Source organism: Coregonus lavaretus (assembly GCF_964263955.1).
Source record: "Coregonus lavaretus genome assembly, contig: HAP1_SCAFFOLD_759, whole genome shotgun sequence".
Taxonomy (NCBI): Eukaryota; Metazoa; Chordata; class Actinopteri; order Salmoniformes; family Salmonidae; genus Coregonus; species Coregonus lavaretus.
The window spans coordinates 47,749-66,719 of record NW_028166726.1 but is presented as its reverse complement, the minus strand read 5'-3'; the positions used below and the strand labels follow the sequence as shown (position 1 = coordinate 66,719).

At 44.6% G+C, this 18,971-nt stretch overlaps 1 protein-coding gene across 1 annotated transcript in view; it reads left to right on the top strand.

Annotated features, from left to right (window-relative positions):
• Positions 1-18,971, top strand: part of LOC311114366 (PDZ and LIM domain protein 7-like) — a gene marked incomplete at its 3' end in the record, with an annotated part of 68,723 nt that overhangs the window by 2,482 nt on the left and 47,270 nt on the right. The window contains exon 2 of the mRNA XM_084189624.1: positions 8,908-9,006. Within this exon, the coding sequence (XP_084045750.1) occupies positions 8,908-9,006 (99 nt within the window). The remainder of the gene's footprint in view (positions 1-8,907; positions 9,007-18,971) is intronic.

The following is an 18,971-nucleotide window of genomic DNA, read 5'->3' as shown; positions in this document are numbered from 1 at the left end:
ACTGCATATAGAAAAAGTCCAACCAGATCTGTCTCTTTTTTTAAGGTCTTTTGATGTCCTATATCCTAATTGCTGGTTTGGTTGAGGTTATAATGGACTGAGCTGTACTTCATGCCCTCTGGAAGGAATGTGGTTTTCACTTCACCTTCTTCTTCGTCACTTAGGTTCTGCTCTACTCTTCCTCCTGGGATTCCTCCCGTTCTAAATATCTTTTTGGCTTTTACGTGCGAAGCGCGGGTGCCAGATAATGTGTAGTTGATGTTCCCCCTCTCTCTCCTGCTCCTTCTCTCCATTGCTGCCCCCCCTCTCTCTGTGACTCATGTGGGTGTAGGGCTGAAATAGTTTGTAGTTTTGCATTCCTTATATAGCTCTCCGAGGAGAGGAGCCTGGCTGCCTAGCTGTGTCACTAGGGGAGGGGGGGAGAGGGCTTGCTCTGCCAACAGGGAGGGAGAAGAGTCAGCCCAGCCTGCGTCAGTACTGTAGCACCCAGCACTCCTGTAGTTTTCTGACAGCTTTGGGTTACCAGGAGGGCCTCAGGACAAGGTATGGTTGCATTGCAGGTAGCTCTGTGTCATGGTGAGGTTTTTGAATACCTTTGAGGAGGGAGAGGTGCAGCAAGCGTCATGGTCTCAGGTTGTCCTTGGTTCTTAAAATGACGTGTGTGTGGTGCTGTCTGTGAGCGAAGGGAATATGCTGTACCAATGTAATTTAAGCCTATATTACTTTGACAGATGCGTTTTAGTGCGTACAGCAAAGGCAGTTATATATTTCAATGGAGTTGAAGGATATTTGTTTGCGGACAGACTGACTTTTGGCAAGTATGTGGAATAAGCGTGAACAGTATGTGGAATAAGCGTGAACAGTATGTGGAATAAGCGTGAACAGCTTTAAATACGTTCTCTATGAGTGTCCCTCTGTTTGTTTCCAGGGTAACGTGTGACAGAATTGTACTAGGCCTACATTAATTAGCTTTTTCTTTAGTTTGTAATAAGGGCATACCAATGGATATATTTAGCCTAGTTTGCAGGCTATACATGTCATTCATGTCGCTTTATTGCTGTGACTTGACCTACTAATCTCCTACGTTAGTTAAAATGCACTGACTGTAAGCCACTCTGTATAAGAGTGTCTGCTAAATCACTTGAATGTAAAGGCAACGGCTCTCTGCTGTTCTCTGGATACTGTACGTCTGACTGTCAGTATGTGTCAATCAGACCAGAGGTGGATGTTTATTTTTTTATTGATTTATTTCACCTTTATTTAACCAGGTAAGCCAGTTGAGAACAAGTTCTCATTTACAACTGCGACCTGGCCAAGATAAAGCAAAGCAGTGCAATAAAAACAACAACACAGAGTTACATATGGGGTAAAACAAAACATAAAGTCAAAAATACAACAGAAAATATATATACAGTGTGTGCAAATGTAGCAAGTTATGGAGGTAAGGCAATAAATAGGCCATAGTGCAAAATAATTACAATTAGTATCAACACTGGAATGATAGATGTGCAGAAGAAGATGTGCAAATAGAGATACTGGGGTGCAAATGAGCAAAATAAATAACAATATAGGGATGAGGTAGTTGGGTGGGCTAATTACAGATGGGCTGTGTACAGGTGCAGTGATCGGTAAGCTGCTCTGACAACTGATGCTTAAAGTTAGTGAGGGAGAATAAGAGTCTCCAGCTTCAGAGATTTGTGACTCTGGGGTTTAATTTATTAGTGCACATAAAGTAGTAAAACAGTTTTGCAACGGAAAATGAAAACCAGCGTTTCTTATTGGTCAAGAATTGACGTAGTCTCTCCCTGTTTCAGTCCGTTTCCTTGACTATGACCCAGGGCACGCAGTCTGAAATCCAGACTTGAACCCCTCCATATGCATAACTGGTCTCAGATGCGTAGCTCATGTTCTGATTTTTGAATGAGATATTTGCAGAAAATACTATTGAGCTTTCTGGAATAAGTAACTCCAGTCAGGCCTTCCTGTAGGATTCCATGGGCTAGACGTTGCATCACTCTGCCCAGAAGCGTCTTGAAACATTCGAGTTAGTTTGGCCTTGCATTAGACTGTCTCTCAAACAGTGTGTTGGAGCCCACTGGTGGGTCATGGCAGATGTGTCCCTGGTTAAAGGGTCCTGACTAAGGGTGGATTTACATGAGTAAAATCATTTATGTCTAGTGAGGTCTGTCTGTCTGTCTTCAACCTCAGACTGTTCTGTTTACACTATCCTTGGATGTGTTGTGGCCAAAGTCACATTCCTCCCTTACCTGAATGCATCTATTATCATACCACAGTACATAGACCGCCATACCACAGTATATAGACCGCCATACCACAGTATATAGACCGCCATACCACAGTATATAGACCGCCATACCACAGTATATAGACCGCCATACCACAGTATATAGACCGCCATACCACAGTACATAGACCGCCATACCACAGTACATAGACCGCCATACCACAGTACATAGACCGCCATGCCACAGTACATAGACCGCCATACCACAGTATATAGACCGCCATGCCACAGTATATAGACCGCCATGCCACAGTATATAGACCGCCATGCCACAGTATATAGACCGCCATGCCACAGTATATAGACCGCCATACCACAGTACATAGACTGCCATACCACAGTACATAGACCGCCATGCCACAGTACATAGACCGCCATGCCACAGTACATAGACCGCCATACCACAGTACATAGACCGCCATGCCACAGTATATAGACCGCCATGCCACAGTACATAGACCGCCATACCACAGTACATAGACCGCCATACCACAGTACATAGACCGCCATACCACAGTATATAGACTGCCATACCACAGTACATAGACCGCCATGCCACAGTATATAGACCGCCATACCACAGTATATAGACCGCCATGCCACAGTATATAGACCGCCATACCACTGTATATAGACCGCCATACCACAGTACATAGACCGCCATGCCACAGTACATAGACCGCCATGCCACAGTTTATAGACCATCAAAATAAGGATAGAAATTCAAACTATACAGGAGCTTATCATCTAAACCATGTTGCACATAGTGTTGCACACTTGATTTAATGCAATGATTCACAATTGTGTGGATATTCTAAAAGCCTTTTTCATGTTCAATTTGGCTAACAGAGCATTAAGGTAATTCTTACGGGGACATATGGCGCGGGAGAGAGGCTGTCTTTGCGCTGGACCGCTCCGAGGGGGTATGTGGTGTAGATGTAGGTGGTGTGGGAGACATATCTCTTTTAAAGAGACATTTTTTAAAATCTAGATCCGTCTCGTTACACTACTCAAGTATCTTTCCTGGACCTAGTTTGTGATGCAGCGTTCTAAGGCACTGCGTCTCAGTGCTTCAGGTGTCACTACAGACACCCTGGTTGGCCCAGCGTCGTCCGGGTTTGGCCGGCGTAGGCCGTCCCATTTGTATTCTTAACTGACTGGTCCTCTGTAGCTCAATTGGTAGAGCATGGCGCTTGTAACGCCAGGGTAGTGGGTTCGATCCCCGGGACCACCCCATACGTAAAAATGTATGCACACATGACTGTAAGTCGCTTTGGATAAAAGCGTCTGCTAAATGGCTTATTATTATTAGTTAAATAAAGGTTATTTTATTTGTATTGTGTCATCAAAGTAGTGTAGTGTAAAGAGGCCCTAACTGGCTCCTGGGTTATTACCTTCTGGGTGACATGACAACTGTCAACTGAGAATGTGTTAAATGGGTCACAATGTAAAACATCTAGGGACCTACATCTTTGAATCATTCCAACACTAGTCTATCACCTCTGATTCAACTAATCAGCAGGGTGTCCCGGAGGAGGGCTGGGTTGGGAAACGCTGTGTCCTAAATGGTATCCTGTTCTCTACATAGTGCGCTGCTTTTCACATAGGGCGCTGGTCAAAAGTAGTGCTCTATAAAGTAATTAGGGTGCTATATGGGATGCAACGTGCGTTGGAGGCCCTGGGGATGACCTGGGGGATGAGGTAACTCTGAGTCCCTATTGTGGTGGTGTTCTGCTGCCAAGGCAAGCCCATCCATACCAACTATCCTCAAAGAAACTGGCCTTGCATGTAGTTCTATGCAAGGGTTTTAAACCTTGGCTCATTGTAGGTCCATTGAAATAAATTACATTAAATTGGCCCTAATCTATGGATTTCACATGACTGGGCAGGGCCCACATGACTGGGCATAGGCCCACCCACTGGGGAGCCAGGCCCAGCCAATCAGAATGAGTTTTTCCTCACAAAAGGGCTTTATTACAGACAGAAATACTCCTCAGTTTCATCAGCTGTCCGGGTGGCGTAGTTACACGTGGTCTGCAGTTGTGAGGCCGGTGGACGTACTGCCAAATTCTCTAAAATGACTTTGAAGGCGGCTTATGGTAGAGAAATTTAACTTTGAATTCTCTGGCAACAGCTCTGGTGGACATTCCTGCAGTCAGCATGCCAATTGCGCATTCCCTCAACTTGAGACATCTGTGGCATTGTGTTGTGTGACAAAACTGCACATTTTAGAGTGGCCTTTTATTGTCCCCAGCACAAGGTGCACCTGTGTAATGATCATGCTGTTTAATCAGCTTCTTGATATGCCACACCTGTCAGGTGGATGGATTATCTTGACAAAGGAGAAATGCTCACTAACAGGGATGTAAACACATTCGTGCACAGAATTTGAGGAATAAGCTTGTGCGTATGGAACATTTCTGGGATCTTTTATTTCCGCTCATGAAACATGGGACCAACACTTTACATGTTGCGGTTTATATTTTTGTTCAGTGTGTATCTATTTCTCTCCTCTATAGGCCATATATAATAAATATATATATATATACCGTTCAAAAGTTTGGGGTCACTTAGAAATGTCCTTGTTTTCCATGAGTTTGAATAGGAAATATAGCTAAATGAATAGGAAATGTAGTCATTGACAAGGTTAGAAATAATGATTTTTAATTGAAATAATAATTGTGTCCTTCAAACTTTGCTTTCGTCAAATAATCCTCCATTTGCAGCAATTACAGCCTTGCAGACCTTTGGCATTCTAGTTGTCAATTTGTTGAGGTAATCTGAAGAGATTTCACCCCATGATTCCTGAAGCACCTCCCACAAGTTGGATTGGCTTGATGGGCACTTCTTACGGTCAAGCTGCCATTGGAACACAGGACTGATGGTTGCTGATAATGGGCCTCTGTACGCCTATGTAGATATTCCATTAAAAATCTGCCGTTTCCAGCTACAAAAGCCATTTACAACATTAACAAAGTCTACACTGTATTTCTGATCAATTTGATGTTATTTTAATGGACCATAAAATTGCTTTTCTTTCAAAAACAAGGACATTTCTAAGTGACCCCAAACTTGTGTGCATCTCTCTCCTCTATAGACCATGAATAACCCTCTCTCATCTCTCCTCTCTAGACCATGAATAACCTTCTCTCCGCTCCTCTATAGACCATGAATAACCCTCTCTCTCCTCTCCTCTCCTCTATAGACCATGAATAACCCTCTCTCTCCTCTCCTGTCCTCTATAGACCATGAATAACCCTCTCTCTCCTCTCCTGTCCTCTATAGACCATGAATAACCCTCTCTCTCCTCTCCTCTATAGACCATGAATAACCCTCTCTCTTCTCTCCTCTCCTCTCCTCTATAGACCATGAATAACCCTCTCTCTCCTCTCCTCTCCTCTATAGACCATGAATAACCCTCTCTCTTCTCTCCTCTCCTCTATAGACCATGAATAACCCTCTCTCTTCTCCCCTCTCCTCTATAGACCATGAATAACCCTCTCTCTTCTCTCCTCTCCTCTCCTCTATAGACCATGAATAACCCTCTCTCTTCTCTCCTGTCCTCTATAGACCATGAATAACCCTCTCTCTTCTCTCCTGTCCTCTATAGACCATGAATAACCCTCTCTCTTCTCTCCTCTCCTCTATAGACCATGAATAACCCTCTCTCTCCTCTCCTCTCCTCTATAGACCATGAATAACCCTCTCTCTTCTCTCCTCTCCTCTCCTCTATAGGCCATGAATAACCCTCTCTCTTCTCTCCTCTCCTCTCCTCTCCTCTATAGGCCATGAATAACCCTCTCTCTCCTCTCCTCTCCTCTATAGGCCATGAATAACCCTCTCTCTCCTCTCCTCTCCTCTATAGACCATGAATAACCCTCTCTCTTCTCTCCTCTCCTCTCCTCTCCTCTATAGGCCATGAATAACCCTCTCTCTTCTCTCCTCTCCTCTATAGGCCATGAATAACCCTCTCTCTTCTCCTCTCCTCTATAGGCCATGAATAACCCTCTCTCTTCTCTCCTGTCCTCTATAGGCCATGAATAACCCTCTCTTCTCCCCTCTCCTCTATAGGCCATGAATAACCCTCTTCTCTCCTCTCCTCTCCTCTATAGACCATGAATAACCCTCTCTCTTCTCTCCGCTCCTCTATAGACCATGAATAACCCTCTCTCTTCTCTCCTCTCCTCTCCTCTCCTCTATAGACCATGAATAACCCTCTCTCTTCTCTCCTCTCCTCTATAGGCCATGAATAACCCTCTCTCTTCTCTCCTCTCCTCTATAGACCATGAATAACCCTCTCTATTCTCTCCTCTCCTCTATAGGCCATGAATAACCCTCTCTCTTCTCTCCGCTCCTCTATAGACCATGAATAACCCTCTCTCCTCTCCTCTATAGGCCATGAATAACCCTCTCTCCTCTCCTCTATAGGCCATGAATAACCCTCTCTCTTCTCTCCTCTCCTCTATAGACCATGAATAACCCTCTCTTCTCTCCTCTCCTCTATAGACCATGAATAACCCTCTCTCTTCTCTCCTCTCCTCTCCTCTCCTCTATAGGCCATGAATAACCCTCTCTCTTCTCTCCTCTCCTCTCCTCTCCTCTATAGGCCATGAATAACCCTCTCTCTTCTCTCCTCTCCTCTCCTCTATAGACCATGAATAACCCTCTCTCTTCTCTCCTCTCCTCTATAGACCATGAATAACCCTCTCTCTTCTCTCCTCTCCTCTCCTCTCCTCTATAGACCATGAATAACCCTCTCTCTTCTCTCCTCTCCTCTCCTCTCCTCTATAGACCATGAATAACCCTCTCTCTTCTCTCCTGTCCTCTATAGGCCATGAATAACCCTCTCTCTTCTCTCCTCTCCTCTATAGACCATGAATAACCCTCTCTCTTCTCTCCTGTCCTCTATAGACCATGAATAACCCTCTCTCCTCTCCTCTATAGGCCATGAATAACCCTCTCTCCTCTCCTCTATAGACCATGAATAACCCTCTCTCTTCTCTCCGCTCCTCTATAGGCCATGAATAACCCTCTCTCTTCTCTCCTCTCCTCTATAGACCATGAATAACCCTCTCTTCTCTCCTCTCCTCTATAGACCATGAATAACCCTCTCTCTTCTCTCCTCTCCTCTCCTCTCCTCTATAGGCCATGAATAACCCTCTCTCTTCTCTCCTCTCCTCTCCTCTCCTCTATAGACCATGAATAACCCTCTCTCTTCTCTCCTCTCCTCTATAGACCATGAATAACCCTCTCTCTTCTCTCCTCTCCTCTCCTCTATAGACCATGAATAACCCTCTCTCTTCTCTCCTCTCCTCTCCTCTCCTCTATAGACCATGAATAACCCTCTCTCTTCTCTCCTGTCCTCTATAGACCATGAATAACCCTCTCTCTTCTCTCCTGTCCTCTATAGACCATGAATAACCCTCTCTCTTCTCTCCTGTCCTCTATAGGCCATGAATAACCCTCTCTCCTCTCCTCTCCTCTATAGACCATGAATAACCCTCTCTCTTCTCTCCTCTCCTCTATAGACCATGAATAACCCTCTCTCTTCTCTCCTCTCCTCTCCTCTCCTCTATAGGCCATGAATAACCCTCTCTCTTCTCTCCTCTCCTCTCCTCTCCTCTATAGGCCATGAATAACCCTCTCTCTCCTCTCCTCTCCTCTTCTCTCCTCTATAGACCATGAATAACCCTCTCTCTTCTCTCCTGTCCTCTATAGGCCATGAATAACCCTCTCTCTTCTCTCCTCTCCTCTATAGACCATGAATAACCCTCTCTCTTCTCTCCTGTCCTCTATAGGCCATGAATAACCCTCTCTCTTCTCTCCTCTCCTCTATAGACCATGAATAACCCTCTCTCTTCTCCCCTCTCCTCTATAGACCATGAATAACCCTCTCTCTTCTCTCCTCTCCTCTATAGACCATGAATAACCCTCTCTCTTCTCTCCTGTCCTCTATAGACCATGAATAACCCTCTCTCTTCTCCCCTCTCCTCTATAGGCCATGAATAACCCTCTCTCCTCTCCTCTATAGGCCATGAATAACCCTCTCTCTTCTCCCCTCTCCTCTATAGGCCATGAATAACCCTCTCTCTTCTCCCCTCTCCTCTATAGACCATGAATAACCCTCTCTCTTCTCCCCTCTCCTCTATAGACCATGAATAACCCTCTCTCTTCTCTCCTGTCCTCTATAGGCCATGAATAACCCTCTCTTCTCTCCTCTCCTCTATAGACCATGAATAACCCTCTCTCTTCTCTCCTGTCCTCTATAGACCATGAATAACCCTCTCTTCTCTCCTCTCCTCTATAGACCATGAATAACCCTCTCTTCTCTCCTCTCCTCTCCTCTCCTCTATAGGCCATGAATAACCCTCTCTCCTCTCCTCTATAGGCCATGAATAACCCTCTCTTCTCTCCTCTCCTCTCCTCTATAGGCCATGAATAACCCTCTCTCCTCTCCTCTATAGACCATGAATAACCCTCTCTTCTCTCCTCTCCTCTCCTCTCCTCTCCTCTATAGGCCATGAATAACCCTCTCTCTCCTCTTCTCTCCTCTATAGACCATGAATAACCCTCTCTCTTCTCTTCTCTTCTCTCCTCTATAGGCCATGAGTATATACAGTATAACCCTCAACGGCCCAGCACCATGGGGCTTCAGACTTCAGGGGGGGAAGGACTTCAGCATGCCCCTCACTGTGTCCAGGGTAAGCTTTGTGTTTCTACCGTATTCTACTATATACCCGTATTGATGCTGGACCGGTTTGGGTTTTTACTTTACCTTCTATAACGGTATTTAGTTGTTGTTTTTTATAGTTTACTCCACTACTTTACGCTGCTTTCTCTCACCGAGCCCTGCCTCCTGTCACTCAAGAAGCCCAGTTGTTGTTGCTCGTACACGAGAGATCATTTGCCGACCGTTCACTCTTCAGTGTGAATGGTCAATGCAGCAGATGCAACAATATGTTGATTGATGACAACGATGCTGTTTCCACTTTGCTTGTTAATATAAATCCACAAGCGTTCTATAATACACTATTAGTTAGTATCTTACTGTCTGCAAACAGCTAGGCAAACGTAGCCAACGGTTATCCAGCAGTAATTATAACCCTAGAGCAATAAAAAGAATACAAATAAATCCAGAAAAATGAAACTAAAGGCAATTGAACCCAGTCTGCCACAAAGAGAAGATTCAAGTATGAACCAGGCCTACATCTATATACATACGTGCCATTTGCTGTGTGTTTGTATGACCTGGGGGGGGGGGTCTGTGTCTGTATGTGTGGCTTTGAATCTCTCTCTGTGTGTGTCCATGTTTTGTATCCCCTGTGGACATATCAATTATACAGGTTACACGCTACTCTGCCCAATCAAACAACCGGATATGTTTCATCCATATGCTACAATTCCTAAGCAGCTATTTTGAAAGAGGCTATATCTGAACGCAACAGAAGCTCTTTCCCCCCGGTGTGACCTGTACCCTGGGCCTGATCATGCCACCTGTTGTGTGTTTTTTTTTATTTGAACAGCAAACTATTGGGGAGAATAGCTAGCTATGATTGGGTGTCATTTTTTAAATCCATGTTTTCAGCTCTGAAACGATCGGTTGCGCGTCTCAGTTCATGCATTCCTCTGAGGTGTGTCAGTGGGCTGTATCCAAAATTGCACTCTATTACCCTTTGGACTATAGCACTACATTTGACCACGGACCATAAGGCTCTAGGGAATAGGGTGCCATTTGGGATGTACTCAGTATGTATGATACAGTATCAGAAGTCTCTGAGTTTCTCTCTCTCTCTCGTCTCTCTCTCTCTCTCTCTCTCTCTCTCTCTCTCTCTCTCTCTCTTCTCTCTCTCTCTCTCTCTCTCTCTCTCTCTCTCATCTCTCTCCTCTCTCTCTCCTCTCTCTCCTCTCTCTCTCTCTCTCTCTCTCTCTCCTCTCTCTCTCTCTCTCTCTCTCTCTCTCTCTCTCTCTCTCTCTCTCTCTCTCTCCTCTCTCTCTCTCTCTCTCTCTCTCTCTCTCTCTCTCTCTCTGTCTCTGTCTCTCTCTCTCTCCTCACAAGGACATGTTGTGCTTGTTTAGCCTTGCCCAGGAACAACTTGTTACTGTGTTAGGTCACTGTGTCTGAGCTAAATTAATCATACGTAGTGAAATGGTTTCTCTGATTGTCCATAAACGACCGGCTATTGAACAGAGTGACACCCAGCACAGGGTTTCCAGCCCTTATAAGTGCGTTGGTCGGTCGTCTGTGTGTGTATATGCCTGTGATGGAGGGAGCAGTTACAGTGCCATGCAAAAGTATTCATCCCCCTCTGGCGTTTGTCCTATTTTGTTGCATTACAACCTGTAATTTAAATTGATTTTTTATTTGGATTTCATGTAATGGACATATACAAAATAGTCCAAAATTGGTGAAGTGAAATGAAAAAAATAAATAAGTTGTTTTCAAAGAATTCTAAAAAATAAATAACGGAAAAGTGGTGCATGGCATATGTCATTCATCCCTTTGCTATGAAGCCCCTAAATAAGATCTGGTGCAACCAATTACCTTCAGAAGTCACATAATTAGTTAAATATTGCCCACCTGAGGGCAATCTGAGTGTCACCTGATCTCAATGTGTGGATATATATATATATATATCAGTGCCCTCCACAATTATTGGCACCCCTGTTTAAGATGTGGTCGAGGACTTCCAAAAATTCTCATTTTTTTTTTAAACAACATAGAACCCAAATGCAAAAAAAGGAGAAAAATCCAACCTTTTATTTAAGTACATTACTTTGGTGTAAAAAAAAAAAAAAAAATCACACATTTAGAAAAAAAATAAACTTGAAATCATGTGTCCCACAATTATTGGCACCCCTGATGTTAATACTTTGTACAACCCCCTTTTGCCAGCAAGACAGCACTTAATCTCCTCCTATAACATTTCACAAGATTGGAGAACACAGAGAGAGGGATCTTTGACCATTCTTCTTTGCACAATCTTTCTAGATCATCCAGTGTCCTGGGTCCTCTCTTATGCACTCTCCTCTTTAGCTCGCCCCACAGGTTTTTGATTGGGTTGAGGTCTGGGGACTGAGATGGCCATGGGAGGACCTTGAGTTTGTGACTGCTGAACCATTTTTGTGTAGATTTTACCACATGTTTTGGATCATTATCCTGCTGAAAGACCCAATGATGACCCATCTTCAGCTTTCTGGCAGAGGCCATCAGGTTTTTATTTAAAATGTCCTGGTAGTTCAAAGCGTTCATAATGCCATGCACCCTAACAAGGTTCCCAGGGCCTTTGGAAGAGAAACAGGCCCACAGCATCACAGATCCTCCACCATACTTCACGGTGGGCATGAGGTGCTTTTCGGCATACTCATCTTTTGTTTTACGCCAGACCCACTTAGTGTTTGTTGCCAAAAAGCTCAATCTTAGTCTCATCTGACCAAAGCACACGATCCCAGTTGAAGTGCCGCTTAGCAAACTCCAGACGTTTACGTTTGTGAGTGTTAGTGAGAAAAGGCTTTTTCCTTGCATGCCTCCCAAACAACTTGTTGGCATGTAGAGAGCGTCTGATGGTTGTTTTGGAGACTTTGTGACCCCAAGATGCCACTCTTTGATGCAATTCTGTGACAGTGAGCTTAGGACTTTTTTTTACTTCTCTTACCATCCTCCTCACTGTGCGTTGCGGCAAGATAAACTTGGGACCTCTTCCAGCCTTGTTTGTCACTGTTCCAGTTGTTTTAAAATTCTTAATGATTCCTCTGACTGTAGATACGGGCAAGTTAAGGCGAGTGGCTATTTTCTTGTAGCCATTGCCTGACTTATGAAGGTCGACACAAATCTGCCTTACTTGAATGGTGTGTTCTCTTGTCTTTGCCATGTTGACAAATGGGTAAGAGAATTAGGCCTCTGTGTCACGTCATATTTATACCCCAGGGAAACAGGAAGTCATGAATTACTAATTAAAAGTTCCTAGATACCCTGACCAACTTTAGCAACTACAGAAAAATATATTTTTTTAAAAATTAAAATTTTCAGCGGAATTGTTAGGGGTGCCAATAATTGTGGGACACATGATTTCAAGTTTATTTTTTTCAAAATGTGTGATTTATTTATTTATTTATTTTTACCACCAAAGTAATGTACTTAAATAAAAGGTTGGATTTTTCTATTTTTTTGCATTTGGGTTCTATGTTGTTTAAAAAAAAAAAGGAGAATTTTTGGAAGTCCTCGACCACATCTTAAACAGGGGTGCCAATAATAGTGGAGGGCACTGTATATACCAGTTTTTGCCCCAGAGTCTGCAACACCAAAACTCACGGACCAGGCAAGGAGGGCATTAATCAGAGGCAACAAAGAGACCAAAGATAACCCTGAAGGAGCTGCAAAGCTCCACAGCGGAGATTGGAGTATCTGTCCATAGGACCACTTTCAGCCGTACACTCCACAGAGCTGGGCTTTACGGAAGAGTGGCCAGAAAAAAGCCATTTGCTTAAAGAAAAAAAATAAGCAAACACATTTGGCATGTGGTAGACTCCCCAAACATATGGAAGAAGGTACTCTGGTCAGATTAGACTAAAATTGAGCTTTTTGGCCATCAAGGAAAACGCAATGTCTGGCGCAAACCCAACACCTCTCATCACCCCGAACACCATCATGCTGTGGGGATGTTTTTCATCGGCAGAGACTGGGAAACTGGTCAGAATTTAAGCAGATGGAGCTAAATACAGGGAAATTCTTGAGGGAAACCTGTTTCAGTCTTCCAGAGATTTGAGACTGGGACAGAGGTTCACATTCCAACAAGACAATGACCCTAAGCCTACTGCTAAAGCAACACTCGAGTGGTTTAAGGGGAAACATTTAAATGTCTTGGAATGGCCTAGTCAAAGCCAAGACCTCAATCCAATTGAGAATCTGTGGTATGACTTAAAGATTGATGTACACCAGCGGAACCCAACCAACTTGAAGGAGCTGGAGCAGTTTTGCCTTGAAGAATGGGCAAAAATCCCAGTGGCTAGATGTGCCAAGCTTATGGAGACACGGTCATACTAACAGGCCTGACATACAGGAGTACAGTCATACTAACAGGACTGACATACAGGAGTACGGTCATACTAACAGGCCTGACATACAGGAGTACGGTCATACTAACAGGCCTGACATACAGGAGTACAGTCATACTTGGGTTGACACCACCTGGTTAGGCTGTAGTTTTAGATTATATCCCCTAGCTCAGTCATTCTCAAATGGCGGACCGCGGTACGTGTCCGGACCCAGCGACGGGGTCAATACGGACCGAACGGCACCAAACGATATCGAAGTTTAGTACATTTTTTTAATTTCAGACAGCTTTCAAACATGATCGACCGGGCGCCGTTTCCCAAGTGCAGCGCGGCCTCTCTATGTCTCCAGTAGTGGTGAAGATACCCCAGATTGCATCCTATCCAAGTCGCGTGCATTTATGCAAATAAGTCTCACGAAGAGAGCTGTGTCTCATCCGATCGCATAAATATATGCAAATATCTTTGACAGTGAACGACTGTGTTGGGAGCAAGCAGCAGGAAGAAACACGGAAATACGTCCGTCGATAGACATTGTGAATGTGAAGGATGGCTTGTTCAAAGAAAAGTTGATAGTGAAAATCGCATTTTCAAAGACAAGTGGACAGAAGAAGTACGCATTCATTCTCCCCGCAAACAAGTTCAAAACCAATGTGCCTGATTTGGCTCAGAGTCCCGTAGCGCTCCTAATGTGAAGCGTTGCGATGACACAACAGTCATTTGGCGCAAACGTGTCCCCATAAAACAGAGGTGAGAACGAGAAAGCCCAATATGAGAGGCCCACCAAAGTTCCCTGACAGCCCAAGAACATCCAATGGAGCGCTCACTGAAAAATAGCTTGCGTTTTGGGAAAACGCAAAAAGCCATTTACTGACGCAGAGATGTTTTAAAGAATGCAATGAGTGACGTTGCTGAGACCTTGATGGTGAACAAAAAGATGAGCTGAAGGAAAAGATCAAACCGATCCCACAGCAATGAGAACTGAAATATTAGCTGAAGATGTGATTTCACAACTTGATGAGGCCATTCCGAATGCATCATGCATTTCTTTAGCTGTGGATGAATCAACAGATGCCACCGATTTTTTATTTTATTTTTATGCCCAGCTTCTGGTATTTGTGAGATTTTATAACAAAACAAAAAAGGAATTCTGTGAGGAGCTGTTTGGTTTAACAACTCTTGAAGCACACACACGAGGAGAGGACATTCATGAGGCCATCAAAGGGATGCTGACAAAGGGGGATAGATCTGAAGTCGGTGGTCTCCATCACCACAGATGGAGCTCCAGAAAATGGGGATAGATCTGAAGTCGGTGGTCTCCATCACCACAGATGGAGCTCCAGCCATGATAGGAAGAGGGAGGGGACTGGTTGCACGTTTTGAAAGACGACCGACCTGACATTTTTACCACTGCATCATCCACCAATCGGTCCTGTGTGCCAGTCTGGGAGAAGTGTACGCTGAGGTCATGACAACAATGATGAAACGGATCAACTTTTTGAGAGCATCATCATCATGCCTACAGCATGGTCTGCGAAGAGGCTTTCTGACAGAGGTTAATGCCAACTATGATGACTTACTAGTGCACAACGATGTCAGATGGCTCAGCAAAGGCAGGGTTTTGGAGCGCTTTTGGGGAATTCGGGAGGAGATACTCTTTCCTATCAGAGTGAAAAGGCAACTCGGTTTACAGAGTTTTTGGAAGATGTGGAGAAAATGCAAACTGCTGTATTTCTGGCAGACATTACATCACATCTTTAATGAGCTCAATGTTAAGCTGCAGGGACAGGACAACACAGTGTGTGATTTGATAACAACAGTCTGGGCTTTCCGGAGGAAATTGGAGATTTTCAAGACTGATCTCCAGGGAGAACTTGTCCACTTCCCCAACTTTTGGAGCAAACCCAGGGAGAGCAAGATGTTCCTCACCACGGTGATTTTTTTTTTATAAAGAAGCTGACGGGTAACTTCAAGGCTCGCTTTTATGACTTTGCCTCTTGGAAGACAACTGCTGCTGTTTATACAGAAGCCCTTCTTGGTCAGAAATGTCCCTTTTTTTTTTTCAGAGGAAGCAAAACAGACCTTCAGATGGGTAGATGTTGCATCACTACACATTTTAGTTGATTTTGAACTGCAAGAAAATGTGGCTTTGAAAGAGCAGGTTGGTGATTTGTGACCCTGTCCGTTTCTGGTGGAAAGATGGTGCCTGAAGCTGGTTTCCCTGTTCTTAACAAAATGCCACTACACATCCTGACCACGTTTGGTTCCACATACTGCTGTGAGTAAGCCTTCTCCACAATGAACATTATTAAAAACAAATACCGCACCAGGCTCACCAATGAACACCTGCACCAGTGTCTTAGAATTGCACTCGCACAATTTTTGCCAAAGTTCTAAGTATTGGCAGGAGGGGGAAAAAAATGTGATTTCTGTCATTAGTCATTGATGCAAGGCCCAGAGTGACTTGGGCATGCATGGAACACAGTCTGTGCACTCAGATGTTATTTTCTATTGGACTCTCCTTTGTTCTCCATATAATGTACACTTTAGATTATATTAATATTTATTCATTAAAGAGAAATGCAAGGCCCATGTACCTTGGCTCAGTGACTTTTTTTGCATACAGATTACTATGCAATCACTTTTGTTATTCAGCAATGTTCAGCACTTTATTATAATTTTTTTGTAAAAAGAGAAACCATTCATTTAAAAAAAATACTTTTTGTTGTACTAATTTCTTAAATGTCTTTTTGAAGCAGCATGACAAATAGTAATAGCCTACTTGCTACTGCAGCACAGGTACATTGTTCACAGTCAAAATAAAGATGTTTGTAATTCATTAAAATGTATCTGATTGGGCCCATTTCTAATGTTTTTAATAGAGGTCCTGAAAACATTTTAGATATAAAACATGTATCCCAAATCAGAATATGGACAATGGTAAGTTTGATACTATGCTGTGCTAGAGCACCAATAAATCAATATATATATATCTCTCTATCTATCTCTCAGGACCTTTCCCACTTTGGAAGTTTGTGACCGCACCTTCTCAAGTTGTATTTGAATACCCCTGCCCCAGCTGTTTCCATACTGACATGCAGAGTACAGTCATACTAGCAGGTCCCTGTTGACTGACGGACTTTCATAATAAAAGGCCTTTTCCAATCAGCTCAGACTGGCTGACGTCAGATTAGCAGGCCCCTGTCTCAGACTGTTGACTGATCATAATAAAAGGCCTAGTCTAGTCAGCCCCATCTCCCTGGCTCTGACTGGCTGACAGACTTCTCTCCCTGGCTCTGACTGGCTGGTCCTCCTGGAAGTGATGTGTGTGGGTGGTCTGCTCTGCCCCAGGGCCCCTGAGATATCATCTCAACCCAGAGAGGGAGCTGATTTACACAATAAAGGACAATCCAACTGACAGCAAGACTAAAGCTTCAGAGAGAGGCTGCAGGGTGACGAGATGGGCAGTGTGAGATAAGGCTCAATTCTTAGGGCTTTAATAGCATGGGAAACACATGTTGCCAAAGCAAGTGAAATAGATAAAGGTGAGAAGAAAGAAACTATTACAAATGAACAGTAAACATTGCGCTCTAAGGTTTACAATATATCAAGACATTTCAAGTGTTCTAGTCACAGCTACATTTTTTTTAGCAATGTGCAAATAGTTGTAGTACAAATAGTACTAGTTTCTCTCTCTCTCTCTCAGCTAATGTAGTTGGTAGCTTTGAGAAGGTTTGATTTATTAGGAGGAGTATAGGGCTGTATCTGTTTGAGTTTGGCCAGGTAACGGCGGCTGTTAAGGTCCATAAGTGACTTTATAGACGATTGTCCCGTAGACCTGTTAAATGGGGATCTGTTCCTCTGCTATTGGTCCTGTCGACCTGTTAAATGGGGATCTGTTCCTCTGCTATTGGTCCTGTCGACCTGTTAAATGGGGATCTGTTCCTCTGCTATTGGTCCTGTCGACCTGTTAAATGGGGATCTGTTCCTCTGCTATTGGTCCTGTCGACCTGTTAAATGGGGATCTGTTCCTCTGCTATTGGTTTAGAACGGTGTGTGTGTGTGTGTGTGTGTGTGTGTGTGTAGGGTGGTATGTCTATGAATGCTCTGCTTCCAACCTCTCCCTGTATGAGCCAGGAACCCAATGTTTCCTCTAAATTCCTGGAATGCCGTCATTCCTCATGTCTCTCCCGTTCCCAGATCCTGGCAACAGCAGAGCCCTTTGTTTTCTCTCGGCATCCATTGGCTGGGTCCATATATAGGGCTCTACACATTGGCTGGGTCCATATATAGGGCTCTATCCATTGGCTGGGTCCCTATATAGGGCTCTATCCATTGGCTGGGTCCCTATATAGGGCTCTACACATTGGCTGGGTCCCTATATAGGGCTCTACACATTGGCTGGGTCCCTATATAGGGCTCTACACATTGGCTGGGTCCCTATATAGGGCTCTATCCATTGGCTGGGTCCCTATATAGGGCTCTACCCATTGGCTGGGTCCCTATATAGGGCTCTATCCATTGGCTGGGTCCATATATAGGGCTCTACACATTGGCTGGGTCCCTATATAGGGCTCTATCCATTGGCTGGGTCCCTATATAGGGCTCTACCCATTGGCTGGGTCCCTATATAGGGCTCTACCCATTGGCTGGGTCCCTATATAGGGCTCTACCCATTGGCTGGGTCCCTATATAGGGCTCTACCCATTGGCTGGGTCCCTATATAGGGCTCTACCCATTGGCTGGGTCCCTATATAGGGCTCTACCCATTGGCTGGGTCTATATATAGGGCTCTACACATTGGCTGGGTCCCTATATAGGGCTCTATCCATTGGCTGAGTCCCTATATAGGGCTCTATCCATTGGCTGGGTCCCTATATAGGGCTCTACACATTGGCTGGGTCCATATATAGGGCTCTATCCATTGGCTGGGTCCCTATATAGGGCTCTACCCATTGGCTGGGTCCCTATATAGGGCTCTACCCATTGGCTGGGTCCCTATATAGGGCTCTACACATTGGCTGGGTCCCTATATAGGGCTCTACCCATTGGCTGGGTCCATATATAGGGCTCTACACATTGTTTGCGTCCCTAATGCACCAACACCCTATGGGCCTGGTCAAAAGTGGTGCACTATGGAGGGAATAGGGTTCCATTTGGAACTCAACCCTGGTGTCCTGACCCAGCAGACAGAGCATGACTACCTTCTCACATCTCAAAGGAACGCTTTACCGCTGACATCACTGGAAGAAAAAGCACCATCTCAGCACCACGCCACAGCCCTGTGCCCCCGGCCCTGTGCCCCCGGCCCTGTGCCCCCGGCCCTGTGCCCCCGGCCCTGTGCCCCCGGCCCTGTGCCCCCAGCCCTGTGCCCCCAGCCCTGCTATCAGAAGTCTCTTATCTTGTATTTAAATCTGGGGGCTTTGTGGAGCCTTTAAACGTAGTGATTGCTTAGCTTTGGGCCCCGCAGAGCCACAGAGGGGGGAGACATCTGGTTTCTATCTCAGAGCACATATCACCTTGCTAAAATCATTAACACAGCACGTTAATAAGCAGGAAGTGAGATTTGTGACTGGTACCAGAGTTAGATGTGTTATCATCGGGGGGGGGGGGGGTC